Genomic DNA, 12,131 nt, shown 5'->3' on the forward strand with positions numbered 1-12,131 from the left:
CCTGGTTGGCTCTGAAGGTAGGCGCCAAGGTCTGGGCCCTGAATCCTTCATGCCTGGCGCCCACAGGCTCTAGTCTTTGGTAGACACTCAACAAATAGCAGGGGAAATTTTGGCTCGCCCGCGTTTTTCACAGTCAGTGGGCGCTCAGTGAATGCTGACAAATACATGCCTCTCCACCGAAGGGTCCCCACCCGCACTGCGGCCCCACCAGGCTCAGGGGACAGCTCTCGGTTCCCGCCACCCTGCGCGCTGCCTAATCTGCCCCGAGCAGGACTCGGCGCGCAAGGGAACGCCCGGGGCTGGGCCATCTGGGGGCGGGGCTTTGAGTCCGAGGGGGCGGGGCCGTCCCCCTCAGGGTCTCTCCGCTGCTCTAGGAGACTTCAGGCTCCCAGCTCTGCTTGGGGAGGTGAGGGCGGGGGCGCGGGCGCAGATGCTGGAAGTTCACATCCCGTCGGTGGGGCCGGAGGCCGAGGCGCCCAAGCAGAGCCCAGAGAAAGGCCACATGGTGAGCGGGGGCACTGGATGGGAAGGGGTGCAGGGACCGCCGGATTTCCCTGAGCCGAGCGCAGTGGGGACCCCGCGCCCCGGGCTGGGGCGTCCGAGCGCTGCCGCCGAGGCCGTCGGGGGACAGCCAGCAGAAGATCTCGGGGCGCTAGAATTGGCCAGCCCGGCGGGCGACGATGCGGGCTCGTGAGGGACTGCACCGAGCGGGGGGCGGGTGCTCTCGTCCTCTCCACATAGAGTGTGAGGAGCGTGGGAGGGTCCCCGGGGAGCGGCGGCGCTCCAAGGCTGCTTTGTGCCTTTAAGCGCGGGAGGGGGGCGGGCGCCTGGCCTCACGCGCATCCGCCTGCTGGCCCGCGCCTGCCAGGTGTTCCGAGTGGAGGTGCGGTACTGCGGACGCAGACACACGGTGCCCAGGCGCTACAGCGAGTTCCACGCGCTGCACAAGCGGGTGAGGCGGCACCGCCGACCGACCGACCCCGGCCCGGCTCCTGCCCAGCCCAGGGAGGAGGGCAGACGAGCTGCGGCCTCAGCCTCTGCCACCCCCGTTACTGCCCCAGTCCCTGGAGGGTACTCAGGTCCTGGGCACTGAACTCCCCACGGGCTGCGGGTGGACCAGAGGGGCAGCTTCCGGCCGGTACTGTCCATGGCCCTGCGCGGCTGGCCCACCCTCGGGCATCTGCTGGGGTTGGGAGACTGGGTCCCCTGCCCAACCGCCACTCACCAGGGACTGTTCCGGGTAGAGCCTCGAGTTGTGGGTGAGGGCAGGGGAGGCAGCCTGGGGAAGGCTCTCGCAGGGATGGAGTGAGCCTGAGGGCTCCGTGGGGACACTGGGATCGCACCGCGGTAACCTCCTCGCAGATCAAGAAACTATACAAAGTGCCCGACTTCCCCTCGAAACGCCTGCCCCACTGGAGGACCAGAGGGTTGGAGCAGCGGCGGCAGAGTTTGGAGGCCTATATCCAGGTGGGCGTGGGTCTGACTCTCGTGCTCTCTAGCCCGCTGGACTAGAGGTGGGACCCAGCCAGGTGTGGGGGCCTGGGGAGAACGATGCACATCTTGGGCGTGTTTGTCAGTACCTCAAGCTCAATTTTCTGAACAGTAATTTCGGAATTAATTGAAATTAGTTTAATTCTTGAACTTTCATGGAACTGGGACCACTTGCCTCCTAGTTACCTCATTCAGTCTTAACTATGGAACTGGAAGCTAGTTCTCTTCCCCTCTAGGCTGAGATCTTGGTGCTGCCTTCATGATGAGGATGTAGAGTGGGTACCCTCCCCACGACTCCAAAGTGATGCCAGATTATAGGCCAGGCTGGCTCATGGGCATCACTGTGTAGTCACTCGGCCCAGTGTCAGATGGGCCCCCAGCTTGGTTAATGAATGTTTTGCTCTTACGGTCTCGAAATTCTTAATCTTTTTGCCAGGACCTCCGCGTTTTCATTTTGCACTGGGCTGTTTTGCAGCACATAGCTGGGTCCGATACAGGTTTCCTCTGTCCTCTTCTCCAGGGCGTCCTGTACCTGAACCAGGATGTGCCCAAGGAGCTTCTTGAATTCCTGAGTCTTCGGCACTTTCCCACCGGCCCCAAGGCCAGCAGCTGGGGGTGAGAACCTCTAGGGGCCATAGCTTTGCGTGCGAGGGGCCCCAGCGTTGGGAGGACAGGGCTCTCTGCGGCAAGCAGAGGAACATTTTAGAGGCCAAGCCCTGTGTTCCTTCTTACACCTGCCAGGCCTGAGCCTGGTTCTACTTTGAGACACGATCTCCCTCATCAGCTTTCTTGACCCTGGTGGTGGTGGTGTTTTCTGGACAGCCTTGGTTACCCCAGCTGCCTCTGGAAATTAGCTTTGTACAAAAAGAGGCAGTGGCCCCTGGGAGGTGAAGATCTGAACCCCCTGGGCATCCCCAGCAGCTCACATCCTCTCTCTTTTCAGAACCCTGGGGGAGTTCCTGCCTAGCAACAGCAGGCAAGTCAAAGCCCCTACCCGTACCCGCTCCTGCTGCCCCCTGGTGGCCATGTCAGGGGGCTGGCCTTCTGTCAAACTGGCTTGTATTGTCTGTCCTGGTCCAGGTTTTCTTTGGTACCCCGAGCCCACTGCCCTCTCACTTCGTTTTATGGGTCCTTGGTGATCTCAATTCCTAGTCTCTACCTAATAGGAGACTGCTCCACCTCCCTCTTCAATGCTCCTGACCCTCTGTCCTAGAGTGCAGCTGCACCACCGGCCTGTTGTCAGCTTCTGCATGGATCCCTACATTTGCACCCCATCCCCAGGTGAGGGGGTGCTTCTGACCTATAACCCATATTTAGGGCATAGGTAGCAGGGCGGGAGTAGGGGTGAACTTGCCGTTTCTCAGCTCCCAGGACCTCCAGGCAGCTTCTCTCTCCTCATTGCCCTCCTTTGGGACCACACCTGCCCTGCAGCTCCTGTGCCCCCATAGCCTGCTTTGTATTCACCAGGGAGCAGACATGGTGAAATTAGTTTGGCTCCCCTGGTCTGCATTCCTCACCAGCCTGGCTTTACCAAGCTAATGTGAACAGAATGTGAACTGGGAATGCCCACGCCTCATTTTAGGTGACCCGCTGTTACCTGCTGCCTTGGCAGGGGCTCCTGCTCCCAAGGGGGGCTAAACCTGGCTAGAGGCTCCGGAAGCTGCAGGCCTGAGGTCAGGCCCATCCCACAGCGCCTTCCACTGCAGCCCCCTACACCTTCCTCCTGTTCTCCTTCTGCCACAGAGCCATTGCCCAGTGTGGTGGTGAATGGCGTGCTCCAGGGCTTCTACAGCTTCGGCACCAGCACAGCTGACGTCCAGCCAGAGGCTCCTTGTCACCCTGCACCTCTGCCATCGATGATGCCCTGACCAGCCCAGAGGCCTCTGGACCATCTGCCAGGACAGTCACGTGCCTCAGTCCTGCGAGCTTCATACCCAGGACTTACCCACCTCAGGCTCAGAACTCAGCTGCATTGGTGGCTGGGGGTGCTAGAACTCCTGCACTCCTGGAGCCCTGGGGCCAGGGCAGGGGCGACAGAGTGAGGACTAAGGGAGAAGTCAATTTAGGAGGTAGGCTATGAAAGGGTACAGGTGTATTTCTTCACTAACACCAGAAGGGGGCAAGCAAAGGTTGAGGCACCGTAGTAGGCCAAGTTTAGAAGCAAGGAGCAAAAGCTCCTGCTGGAAGTTTTGTGGGTAGCATCTGGTTAAAGGGTTCTGGCTGGAGCCCAGGGAGGGGACAGGCACCCCAGCCACAGGAGGCCCAGATAGGCTGGAATGTAGACCTGGGGGAGGTGCTTCAGGCCCAACAACCCGCTCACACACAGGTTATATAAAAAAAAAAAAAACCCACCTTTTTTTTATTGGTCAGTGTTGGTAGGAATTAGTTACAAAACTGGGCCTGTGGGCCTGTGGAATGTGAGAGGAAGGGTCCACTCCATCAGATGCCAGCACTAGGGCCAGTGCAGCAGAGCCCTGTGGCAGGCTGTCTTCACCCCTCAAGAGGGCAACAGGGCCGCACAGACAGTTGCTCATTGGGAAGAGGCCCCTGAGGCCCTACTCCTTAGCAATGGCAAAGGGCTTCTCCACCTCGATCTTGCCACAGTCTGCGATGAGCACATCTTTCAGAGGCTTATCCCGGCCGTCCGTCTTGGTGCTCTCCACCTTACGCACCACCTCCTGGGAAAGGCAGAAGCAGGAAAGCAGGGTGGGTCAGGAGGTCCGCCATTCAAGACACACAGGCCCAGTGTATGGCTAGGGAGGACTGAGACCCCAGGTGACGAACAGCCTACAGACCTCGAGGTCCCAGAATCCTAACAGTCACTGCTAGGTGCTAGGTGCCAGCCCAGGGCAGGGAGAACCCAGCGACGACAAGAGGAGGCAGCCGTGTGATCCTAAAGTACAACCCAGATGGGCAAAGGGTGAGGAGGAGGAAAATGGGTGGCTGGGGAGTGGGTACACGTGGCTTCTCATGGACATCATGTTCAGCTGTGCCCTGTACAACTCAGGGTGGTGCCAGCATGTGACTGAGTGATGGGATGGGGGTCCCTGCAGTGGTGCAGCCTTAAGGCCTCTTGGTGGGACCCTGCCTGGGGCCTGAAAGGATTCAGAACTTTGGGGCACAGAGCAGCAGGCTATTTACTCTTACCCTCCCCACCCCAGTTCGCAGACACAATGCTGGTCTGAATCTTTTGGGAAAGTGATAAAATACATGGCGTCCCGGCCCAGGGTCGGTGCCTTGAAAACTCACCATGCCCTCTAGGACTTTGCCAAACACGACGTGCTTGCCATCCAGCCAGGCTGTCTTGACTGTTGTGATAAAGAACTGGGAGCCGTTGGTGTCTTTGCCCGCATTAGCCATGCTCACCCAGCCGGGCCCATAGTGTTTCAGTTTGAAGTTCTCATCGGGAAAGCGCTCACCGTAGATGCTCTTACCTGGGAAGAAAGACAGAGTGGGTCAGGGGAGCTAAGCTGGCCCAAACCAAGCACATGTTTGAGGTGAGGATTCCAGGGGCTCCACCTGTCCTCTGTACCAGGCCAAGCTCAAGTGGAGTGTAAGGGCATCAAAGCTGAACTCCTCTTACCCTCTGACCTTGGAGCCAAACTGTGGTGACAGACCAAGTAGAGCATGAGGCCAGGTCAATGTAGTGAACAGCTCACACAATCAATTACTTTGAGAATATGGTTTTACGGCTTTTAAATAAGGCACACATATTAACTAGCCTTGGCTCTAGCCCAAGAGGAGTGCCACAGAGGGACTCTGCTGGAGAGCTGCTGTTCAGGGGGCAGGGGGGGAGGCAAGAACTCTTCAGGAAAGGAGGAATGCTGTGGCTGACCAATTTTTCTTCTGAAGAGAATAGAAGGCACTGAGGTAGCTGCCATTTGGGTTCTGGAAAGTCAAGAGCCTCTTATCAAGAAATGAACAGAAAAAAGGTGGCTTTTAATGTGTGTAATGGGTCTATCCATGAGGGGTCTGGGGCCGGGGCACATGACAAAGGGAGCTGAGAGCAGATCTCCACACTGTTTCAGAGATCCTAAGATTCAGGAGAAATACGGCGCTTTTTTTCCCCCATCCCCTTCTAGAGATTCACACTGTGTACTAGTATACTACAGGCCCCGAGAAACCCAGCAATAAAGAACTTTCATTTTGTTTTACCCAACACCTTTCCACCTTTTTTCCCCCTTAATACACATATTTTCATCCTATGGTTCCACAGAATGGAACCAGGCTGGGGAATTGTCCCAGACTGATGCTAATCAGGGAGATATTTCTGACTGTAGCAAGTGGGAAGACTGAAAACCAAGAATTCCTAGACTCTGGCTGGTGGGAATGGGGGTGTCCCACTTCTTACTCCCACACTGGAAAGAAACTGGTCTCTTCCAATGTTGTGCAATGACTCCTGGCTAGGATGCTGGATAAAAGCCTCCCGATGTGAGAATCCTCTTTGTAAGTCTCAACCAACTGCAGGATTTCAATTACTGCTGCTATCCAAATCTATATCCTTCAGTCCAATCACTTTCCCAAAATACAAGCAGTTCCAAGTTTCAAGGGATAGTTCTTCATGTTAAACTGACATACTTTGTCATGTCCCTCCAGATTCCACTTATTCTTTTGACAACTTTCCTCTACACTGTCAGTGTTGTCCCCATCCCTAGTCACTTAGTCATTCTTTCTTTCCATTCCTGCAGCCCTACTGCAATAACGGCTAATTAGATGCATGACAGAGAACTGGTGCAAGCATTTTACACGTAAAAATCCCACCAGATGAAGCAGCAGCTTATAACCTTATTTCAAAGACGAAGAGACTGAGGTAGAGAGAGGTTAAAGGTACCCAAGCTAGGAGGCAGCAGAGCTGGAATTCAAACCAAGGGGTCTAGCTTTCGAATCTCAGCTCTTACCCACTAGGCTATGTTCTCCTGGGGTTCCAGCCCACACTGCCCTACCCAGGGACACCAATCCCCTCTGTTGTCACGCAGCAGCCTACCCGTCTGTCCCCTCGTACCTACCCGTAAAGAAAGGAGAGTCTGTGAGACTAATCCTTTCAGGGACTTTGCTTCACCTTTGTGCTTACACCTTATGTCTCCCTGTTTGGACCCGGAGGATGGCTGGTTTGGACCCGGAGGATGACTGGTCAATGACCAGTAAGATTCCCCACGGAGGGGGGACAACTTAAGCCAGGCACAGTCGAGTGGTGCCCAGCAGGAGAACCCACGGGGTTGACAGAGGTGGGCATAGACTCCCACCTTCCCCCAGTTAAGAAGAGCTTCTGCCTTTGTGGCTGCATTCCTTCCCACAACCTGCTTGGGAAGAGATTCAATGGTGTAATAATATCAATTCTCCATCTATCCATTTCAGTAAGTTTAAGCATAAAGGTTCAGCTGCTTGCAGGGGTAATTAGTTCAAATCAGTTTCTTAGTATAATGTGTGCAATTCACAGACCTTGTAGAAAACAATGTTGTTTTCTTGTGTGTGCATCAATAAAAGCCACAGGATGGTCCCATTTAGGGTTCTCAGTCCTTTGAGGCTGTGAGACCCTTAGCCCCTGTTTCATAACTTTCTTGATTTCTGTTTCTCACTTTCTTTTTTTTTTTTTTTTGTTTCTCACTTTCTTAATCCTTCATCGCCCCTTCTCGTTCGCTCACTGCCTGTGTTGCGCTGGATGTGACACCCTCACCAGTTTGCTCCTGCCTTCACATCCTGAATCCTGCTGTCACATTATTTTCCCTCAAAGGCCTTTGTGATTGGGTCTTCCTCCCATTTAAGTCTTCAGTGGAACCTCACTCCCTCTAGGACAAAGCTAGTGTGCTCTACTTCCATTCCCAGGCCCCACCTTTGGGCAGCTCCTGCTGCAGAACAGAGCTGGGCTTACACCTTAATTCTGCCCTCTTCTTTGCTCATTCAAATTCTCCCTAGCCAGTACCCCACTCAAATCTTTCCTCACACTCACAAGGCCTTTCCTGAGCATCTTGGCCTGAACTGATTCCTTCGCTTGTCAGCACTTCGACAATGGCTGACTTTTACTTACCACGTACTGGACATTTAACACTCAAGACCTCACCCAACCCTCACAGTACCCAGAACTCTTACCACTCTTACTTTACACAAAAGGAAACTGAAGCTCAGAGAATTTCTTTGCCTGAGGTCACAAAGCAAGAAGGTGGCAGACACTGGGTCATACCCAACTGTGTCTGACTCCATGAACACAGCACTGTGGTTATGTCTGCTTTGTTCCTCTCCACTGCTGCCACCAGCTACTGCTTACATCTTGTATTGTTACGGAGCTCTTCTAGTGTTTTCTGGATCTTCCCACCTAGATGATCACTTGAGGACAGAGCCTGAGTCTGTATTACGGCCAATTGGAGAGCGTGCAGGTATTGGAAGTGAAAGGGAGTTGCTGCCCCAATTTTGCATCCTCAGCATCCACCACAGCTTGAGTGAGCTGCAGATGCGTGGGATGGTGAGACCTGTGGGTTAGTCCTATGTGTCTGTTCTATGTGTACAAGTAATGCAGAAACGAGACTCACTCAGCTCTTGCCAAGTGGCCCCACGTGGGGTACCACCAAGGAAAGCAACTTCTCCCACCTTGCTGGGGCTTCCAAGGTTGCTCATACAGGCTTTGCATGCCGGATCTAGAATCACCTGCTCATGTGTCTCACTTTGCTCCGCTCCCCCCATGGGGTATTGTGAGAAGTCGCCGATGCTGTAGGCCTGGATCAGCAGGTCTGCCAGCTGGACGAGATCCTCTTATTTCCACGTAACCCCCCAATTACTCCCTCTTCTTTGTACTGAATTCCCTGTACTAAGATGGGTACAGCTGATCTCAAAGCAGGTGACAGGTCGGCCTCTGAAACTATAGGAGGAAAAGGTCTTGTCCACCGTACACAGCCCGGCCCTCCCACCTAGGAGTCTGCACTGACAGCCTCTCTGCCCAGAGGACCTGAGTTACCTCCAGTGCCATCTCCCCGAGTGAAGTCTCCACCCTGGATCATGAAGTCCTTGATCACACGATGGAATTTGCTGTTTTTGTAGCCAAATCCTTTCTAGAAAAAGGGATGAGAAGGTGAGGAGGTGGCATGAGGCACCAAACAGACCTCCTGGCCCTGTAGGAACCCTGCCCACAACTCCCGCTCGCAGAAGAGACACCACTGCTGGCCAGAGTCACTGTTTCACATGCCACTGAGTGAGCAGTGACCACGGGCCAGACTTGGAGCACACAGATCCAGGAAAGGCTAGACTGCACGTTCCTCTGCCTTCATGCAATTCCCAGACTTTATATAATTCTGCTTCACACAATGCCTCCGCCCTTTCCCTCTTGTTTTTCTTTCTAATCATGAGAACAGATGGAAGAAAACTGGGCAAATAAAAAGGTTATCTGCTGACCCAATGGGAAGTTAAGCTGGAATACAAACTTTCTTAAACGGGGCCTTCTTGTTTTCTTAAAACCTGGGAAACTCTGGGCCCCTTACTCTTAAGAGAAAGCTCTGGTTCAGAGGCCACAAACTAGTTTCCACAGATACGTTTTCTTCAGTTATTGCAATGTCTTCAAGATACGTTTTCTCAAAAAAAAATAAAATAAAAAATCCAGATTTCTGGATTCAGTTTAAAAAACTCAAGATATGACAAGACTGTGTTGCCCTTGCCAACATGTCAACAGTTGGAGGGCTCCTGGCACAGATGGGCCACATTCTGCAGTTGTTCGCTGTCAGCCCTCATTTGAATGTGACTATGTCCGCTCTAGCCTCTTACCTCTCCTGTAGCTAAAGCCACAAAATTATCCACTGTCTTTGGAACAGTCTTTCCAAAGAGACCGATGACCACCCGGCCTATATCTTCATCTCCAATTCGCAAGTCGAAGTATACCTGAGAAAAAAGAGCATTTCAAGTTTAGCCTCTTTAAAGGAGCCTTGCTAGGGAAGAGAGGGCCCAAGAAGCTACCCTGAAGATGGGAGAGAAAACAGAACCGTATTTTAAGAGCAGTGTTTGTATCTGATTTTGGTGGCTACAAAAACCCTATGAGAATCTAATGCAAGTTTCAAACCTGTTTCCCAGAAAATACATTTACGCTCTCCTTGGGCTACGACAAGGTAACAATCTTTGCTCTAAATAATGGGTTCGGATTCTAGAAATTAGCATTAAAAAAAGGTGGGGAGCCTAACCTTACCACGCAAGTTTAAACTATACTGCTGTGCTTTGCAATTGGAAGTGGCTAAAATTTGACCCAAGTCGAGAAAGGATTCGCAACTTGACAGACGTGAACGTTTCCCGTTTCGCCAGCACTGCGGGGGATTTGCAAAGACAGTGCTGGCCCCCGGTGGGCACCCCGGGCCCCCAACTCCTGGGTCAGGCCAGGGGCGTTGGGGAGGGTCCAGGTCATTCTCTGGTCTGAATGGGGGAGGACCGTCCAGGCGTCCAGAGGCCACAGCCAGGAGACTAGGGAGGGGGTGGGTCAAAGTCGCAGACGCCCAGGCCCGAGCTCCTGAACCCTCATGGCCTCGGACATCAGTGACCAGCGGCGCCGAGGCCAACCCCAGGCGGCGGAGGGCGGGCCTCGCCAGGCAGGTCAGAAGAGGGGAGGCCGGACCTTGACGGTGACTTTGGGCCCCTTCTTCTTCTCATCAGCCGTAGAGGGTCCTGGCAACAGCAGGAAGAAGACGGAGCCCACGACCAGGGCAGCGGCGAAGAGCACCTTCATGTTCCGCTCAGACAGGCGCAGCATCCACCAGCAGCAGCTTGCTCTGCCTAGACAGCGAAGGCCTGAAGAAGGTGGCGGCAAGGCGGTGTGAGCCCCGGCGCCGCCACTGAGCACGGTCGCGGGGGGAACCAGGGCTCCATTCGGCCTCTCAGGAGGAGGAGGGCCTCCTTTCCCCCCTCTGGATCGGCGCCGGATAGTAGGTCCCTCTGGCGGGCGGAGCCCGGCTCGTCAACAGGGCGGGAGGAGACGCGGGCTCGTGGGGGGCTGCCACGTTACTGCGGCCTCATTGGCTTCCCAGCTCGTTAAAGGCCCACCCACAGGATGGGGGATCAGCGGAAGGCGGTGCTCCCTCAAAGAGAATGGGGATTGGGTTTCTGCAGAGACTACAAACCCCAGCATGCAGAGCGGCACGCCCCGGGGCCTGCTCGCCTTTGCGGAAGTGGACGTCTTAGCGGATACTTTAGGTGAGGAAGTTTGTAGAGGGTCGGAAGACTTTTGTGCTTGTACGTATCCGTCCGGTCAAGCATTAGTCCCCAGCAGATTGGGTTAAGTGTGGTAGCTTCCAAAAACTCAGGGCACGTTTATGCTTAGCCAGAGTATGACCCTATACAGCCCCTTGTGCTTGTCTCGCAAAACTTGCTTCAAAACCCTCTTCCTTTTAGACAGTGCCTATCACTTTACTACTCATTTTCCTCTAATCTTACTGTGCTTAGCACTGTGTGAGTCAACGCACACTCTAGTGTATACTGTGATTCATTTCTTTTCCCCAAGCAACTACATTTTTTGCGAGGTATGTACTGTGTCGCACTGATTTTGTACAACTCCCGCATCAATGCTGCTAAGGGCTCAACCGATACTGGTTGCGATAGCGTCACATTAGCACTGAGGCGGGAAACACACGTAAGGGCCTGAGGTTTCGTTTCCCTTTTCTAGACGCCTTCCGGAAGGACAGGGATAGTCTTCAGATGCCTCCACTCGTTTCAGGTCTTCACACATACACGTGCCCTACAGCACAGACTTCAGTCCTGGGAGTCCTACACACCTCCCCAAATAAAAATTACACTCCCATTTTAGTGCCCAAATTTGGGCTTCGGATGTTATTAAACGTCTTTAAAACTAATTTTCAAAGATTAACGTTATAGAAATTCCTGGTCTTCACAGCCCACGTTGTAGGTAGGCATGACTCCAATCCATTGCCATAGTCCAACTCTGCAGCTTGGTCTCCAGAGCAGGTACTGGCCTGAGTTGGAGGTTAAACCTGGCCACTGGCATGACCTCGTCCTTCCTTACGCTGAGGTCACTGCAGGCAGACTGCAGGGCTTCTACAGGCAGTTCTCGCACATAAACGCAAATGACATCTGCTATTTCTAACCCTCACACCTCAATCCAGGCCACCTCCACCAATCAGGTGCATATATTCTTTTAGATAAAGTTGTTGCCCTGACAAAAATAAATCTTCCGAACAACCCACCTCAATTTCTTTGGTCTGTCAAGCCTCCTTCCCCACTCACTGGTCTCACGTTGCCCATAGCCACTGAGAAAAGTGTTTACCAAACTATGTTTTCAAAGTAGCCTTCTCCACAAGAACTAATGCTAAAATGGCATAAAAACAGCTTTCTCCCTGCCTTCGCACTTTTGAAAGAAAAAATTAAGCTTGATGGATAGAATGCTCTCAATGTGAATGTTTTCTCTCATGATTTTGAACTTTTTGTCCCTGCTCTTACTTGCCTACCAGTGAAAAGCAATTAAGTAGTAATTGAGGAATAAAAGAAAAAAATGAAATCAGCCAATCATGCCCAGATGGAAAGTTGTTTTTGTGGCCAATATATGCCTTTGTGACTTTACATTGCACATCAGTTATATCCTCTGTCTGTATAGATGTTCCCCATCAGTAGAGCAGAATTATAAAGCTACTACTTCAAAGTTGTTCCACAGAGCACATCTAACT

At 53.2% G+C, this 12,131-nt stretch overlaps 2 protein-coding genes across 3 annotated transcripts; one reads left to right on the forward strand and one right to left on the reverse strand.

Moving 5' to 3' along the window:
* The first annotated feature begins 352 nt into the window (after nucleotides 1–352).
* SNX22 (sorting nexin 22) lies at nucleotides 353–5,650 on the forward strand. Of its 2 annotated transcripts, none has more exons than XM_081050552.1 (7): nucleotides 353–505; nucleotides 869–952; nucleotides 1,363–1,467; nucleotides 2,012–2,106; nucleotides 2,435–2,467; nucleotides 2,705–2,772; nucleotides 3,235–5,650. In XM_081050552.1, exons 1-7 carry the CDS (start codon nucleotides 431–433, stop codon nucleotides 3,357–3,359), a joined length of 585 nt encoding a protein of 194 aa, XP_080906678.1. In that variant the 5' UTR covers nucleotides 353–430; the 3' UTR covers nucleotides 3,360–5,650. The 2 variants fall into 2 exon arrangements, with proteins under 2 accessions (XP_080906678.1, XP_080906679.1); XM_081050553.1 differs by having other exon boundaries at nucleotides 428–505; nucleotides 3,418–3,678.
* On the reverse strand, nucleotides 3,820–10,282 carry PPIB (peptidylprolyl isomerase B). Its single transcript, XM_081050551.1, has 5 exons — nucleotides 10,073–10,282; nucleotides 9,238–9,351; nucleotides 8,438–8,531; nucleotides 4,741–4,925; nucleotides 3,820–4,169 (listed from the first exon to the last, which is right to left on the reverse strand). The coding sequence occupies exons 1-5, from the start codon at nucleotides 10,205–10,207 to the stop codon at nucleotides 4,047–4,049; spliced, it is 651 nt and encodes a 216-aa protein (XP_080906677.1). The 5' UTR covers nucleotides 10,208–10,282; the 3' UTR covers nucleotides 3,820–4,046.
* Between the last annotated feature and the right edge of the window lie 1,849 nt (nucleotides 10,283–12,131).

Source organism: Rhinolophus hipposideros, assembly GCF_964194185.1.
Source record: "Rhinolophus hipposideros genome assembly, chromosome: 5".
Lineage (NCBI taxonomy): Eukaryota > Metazoa > Chordata > Mammalia > Chiroptera > Rhinolophidae > Rhinolophus > Rhinolophus hipposideros.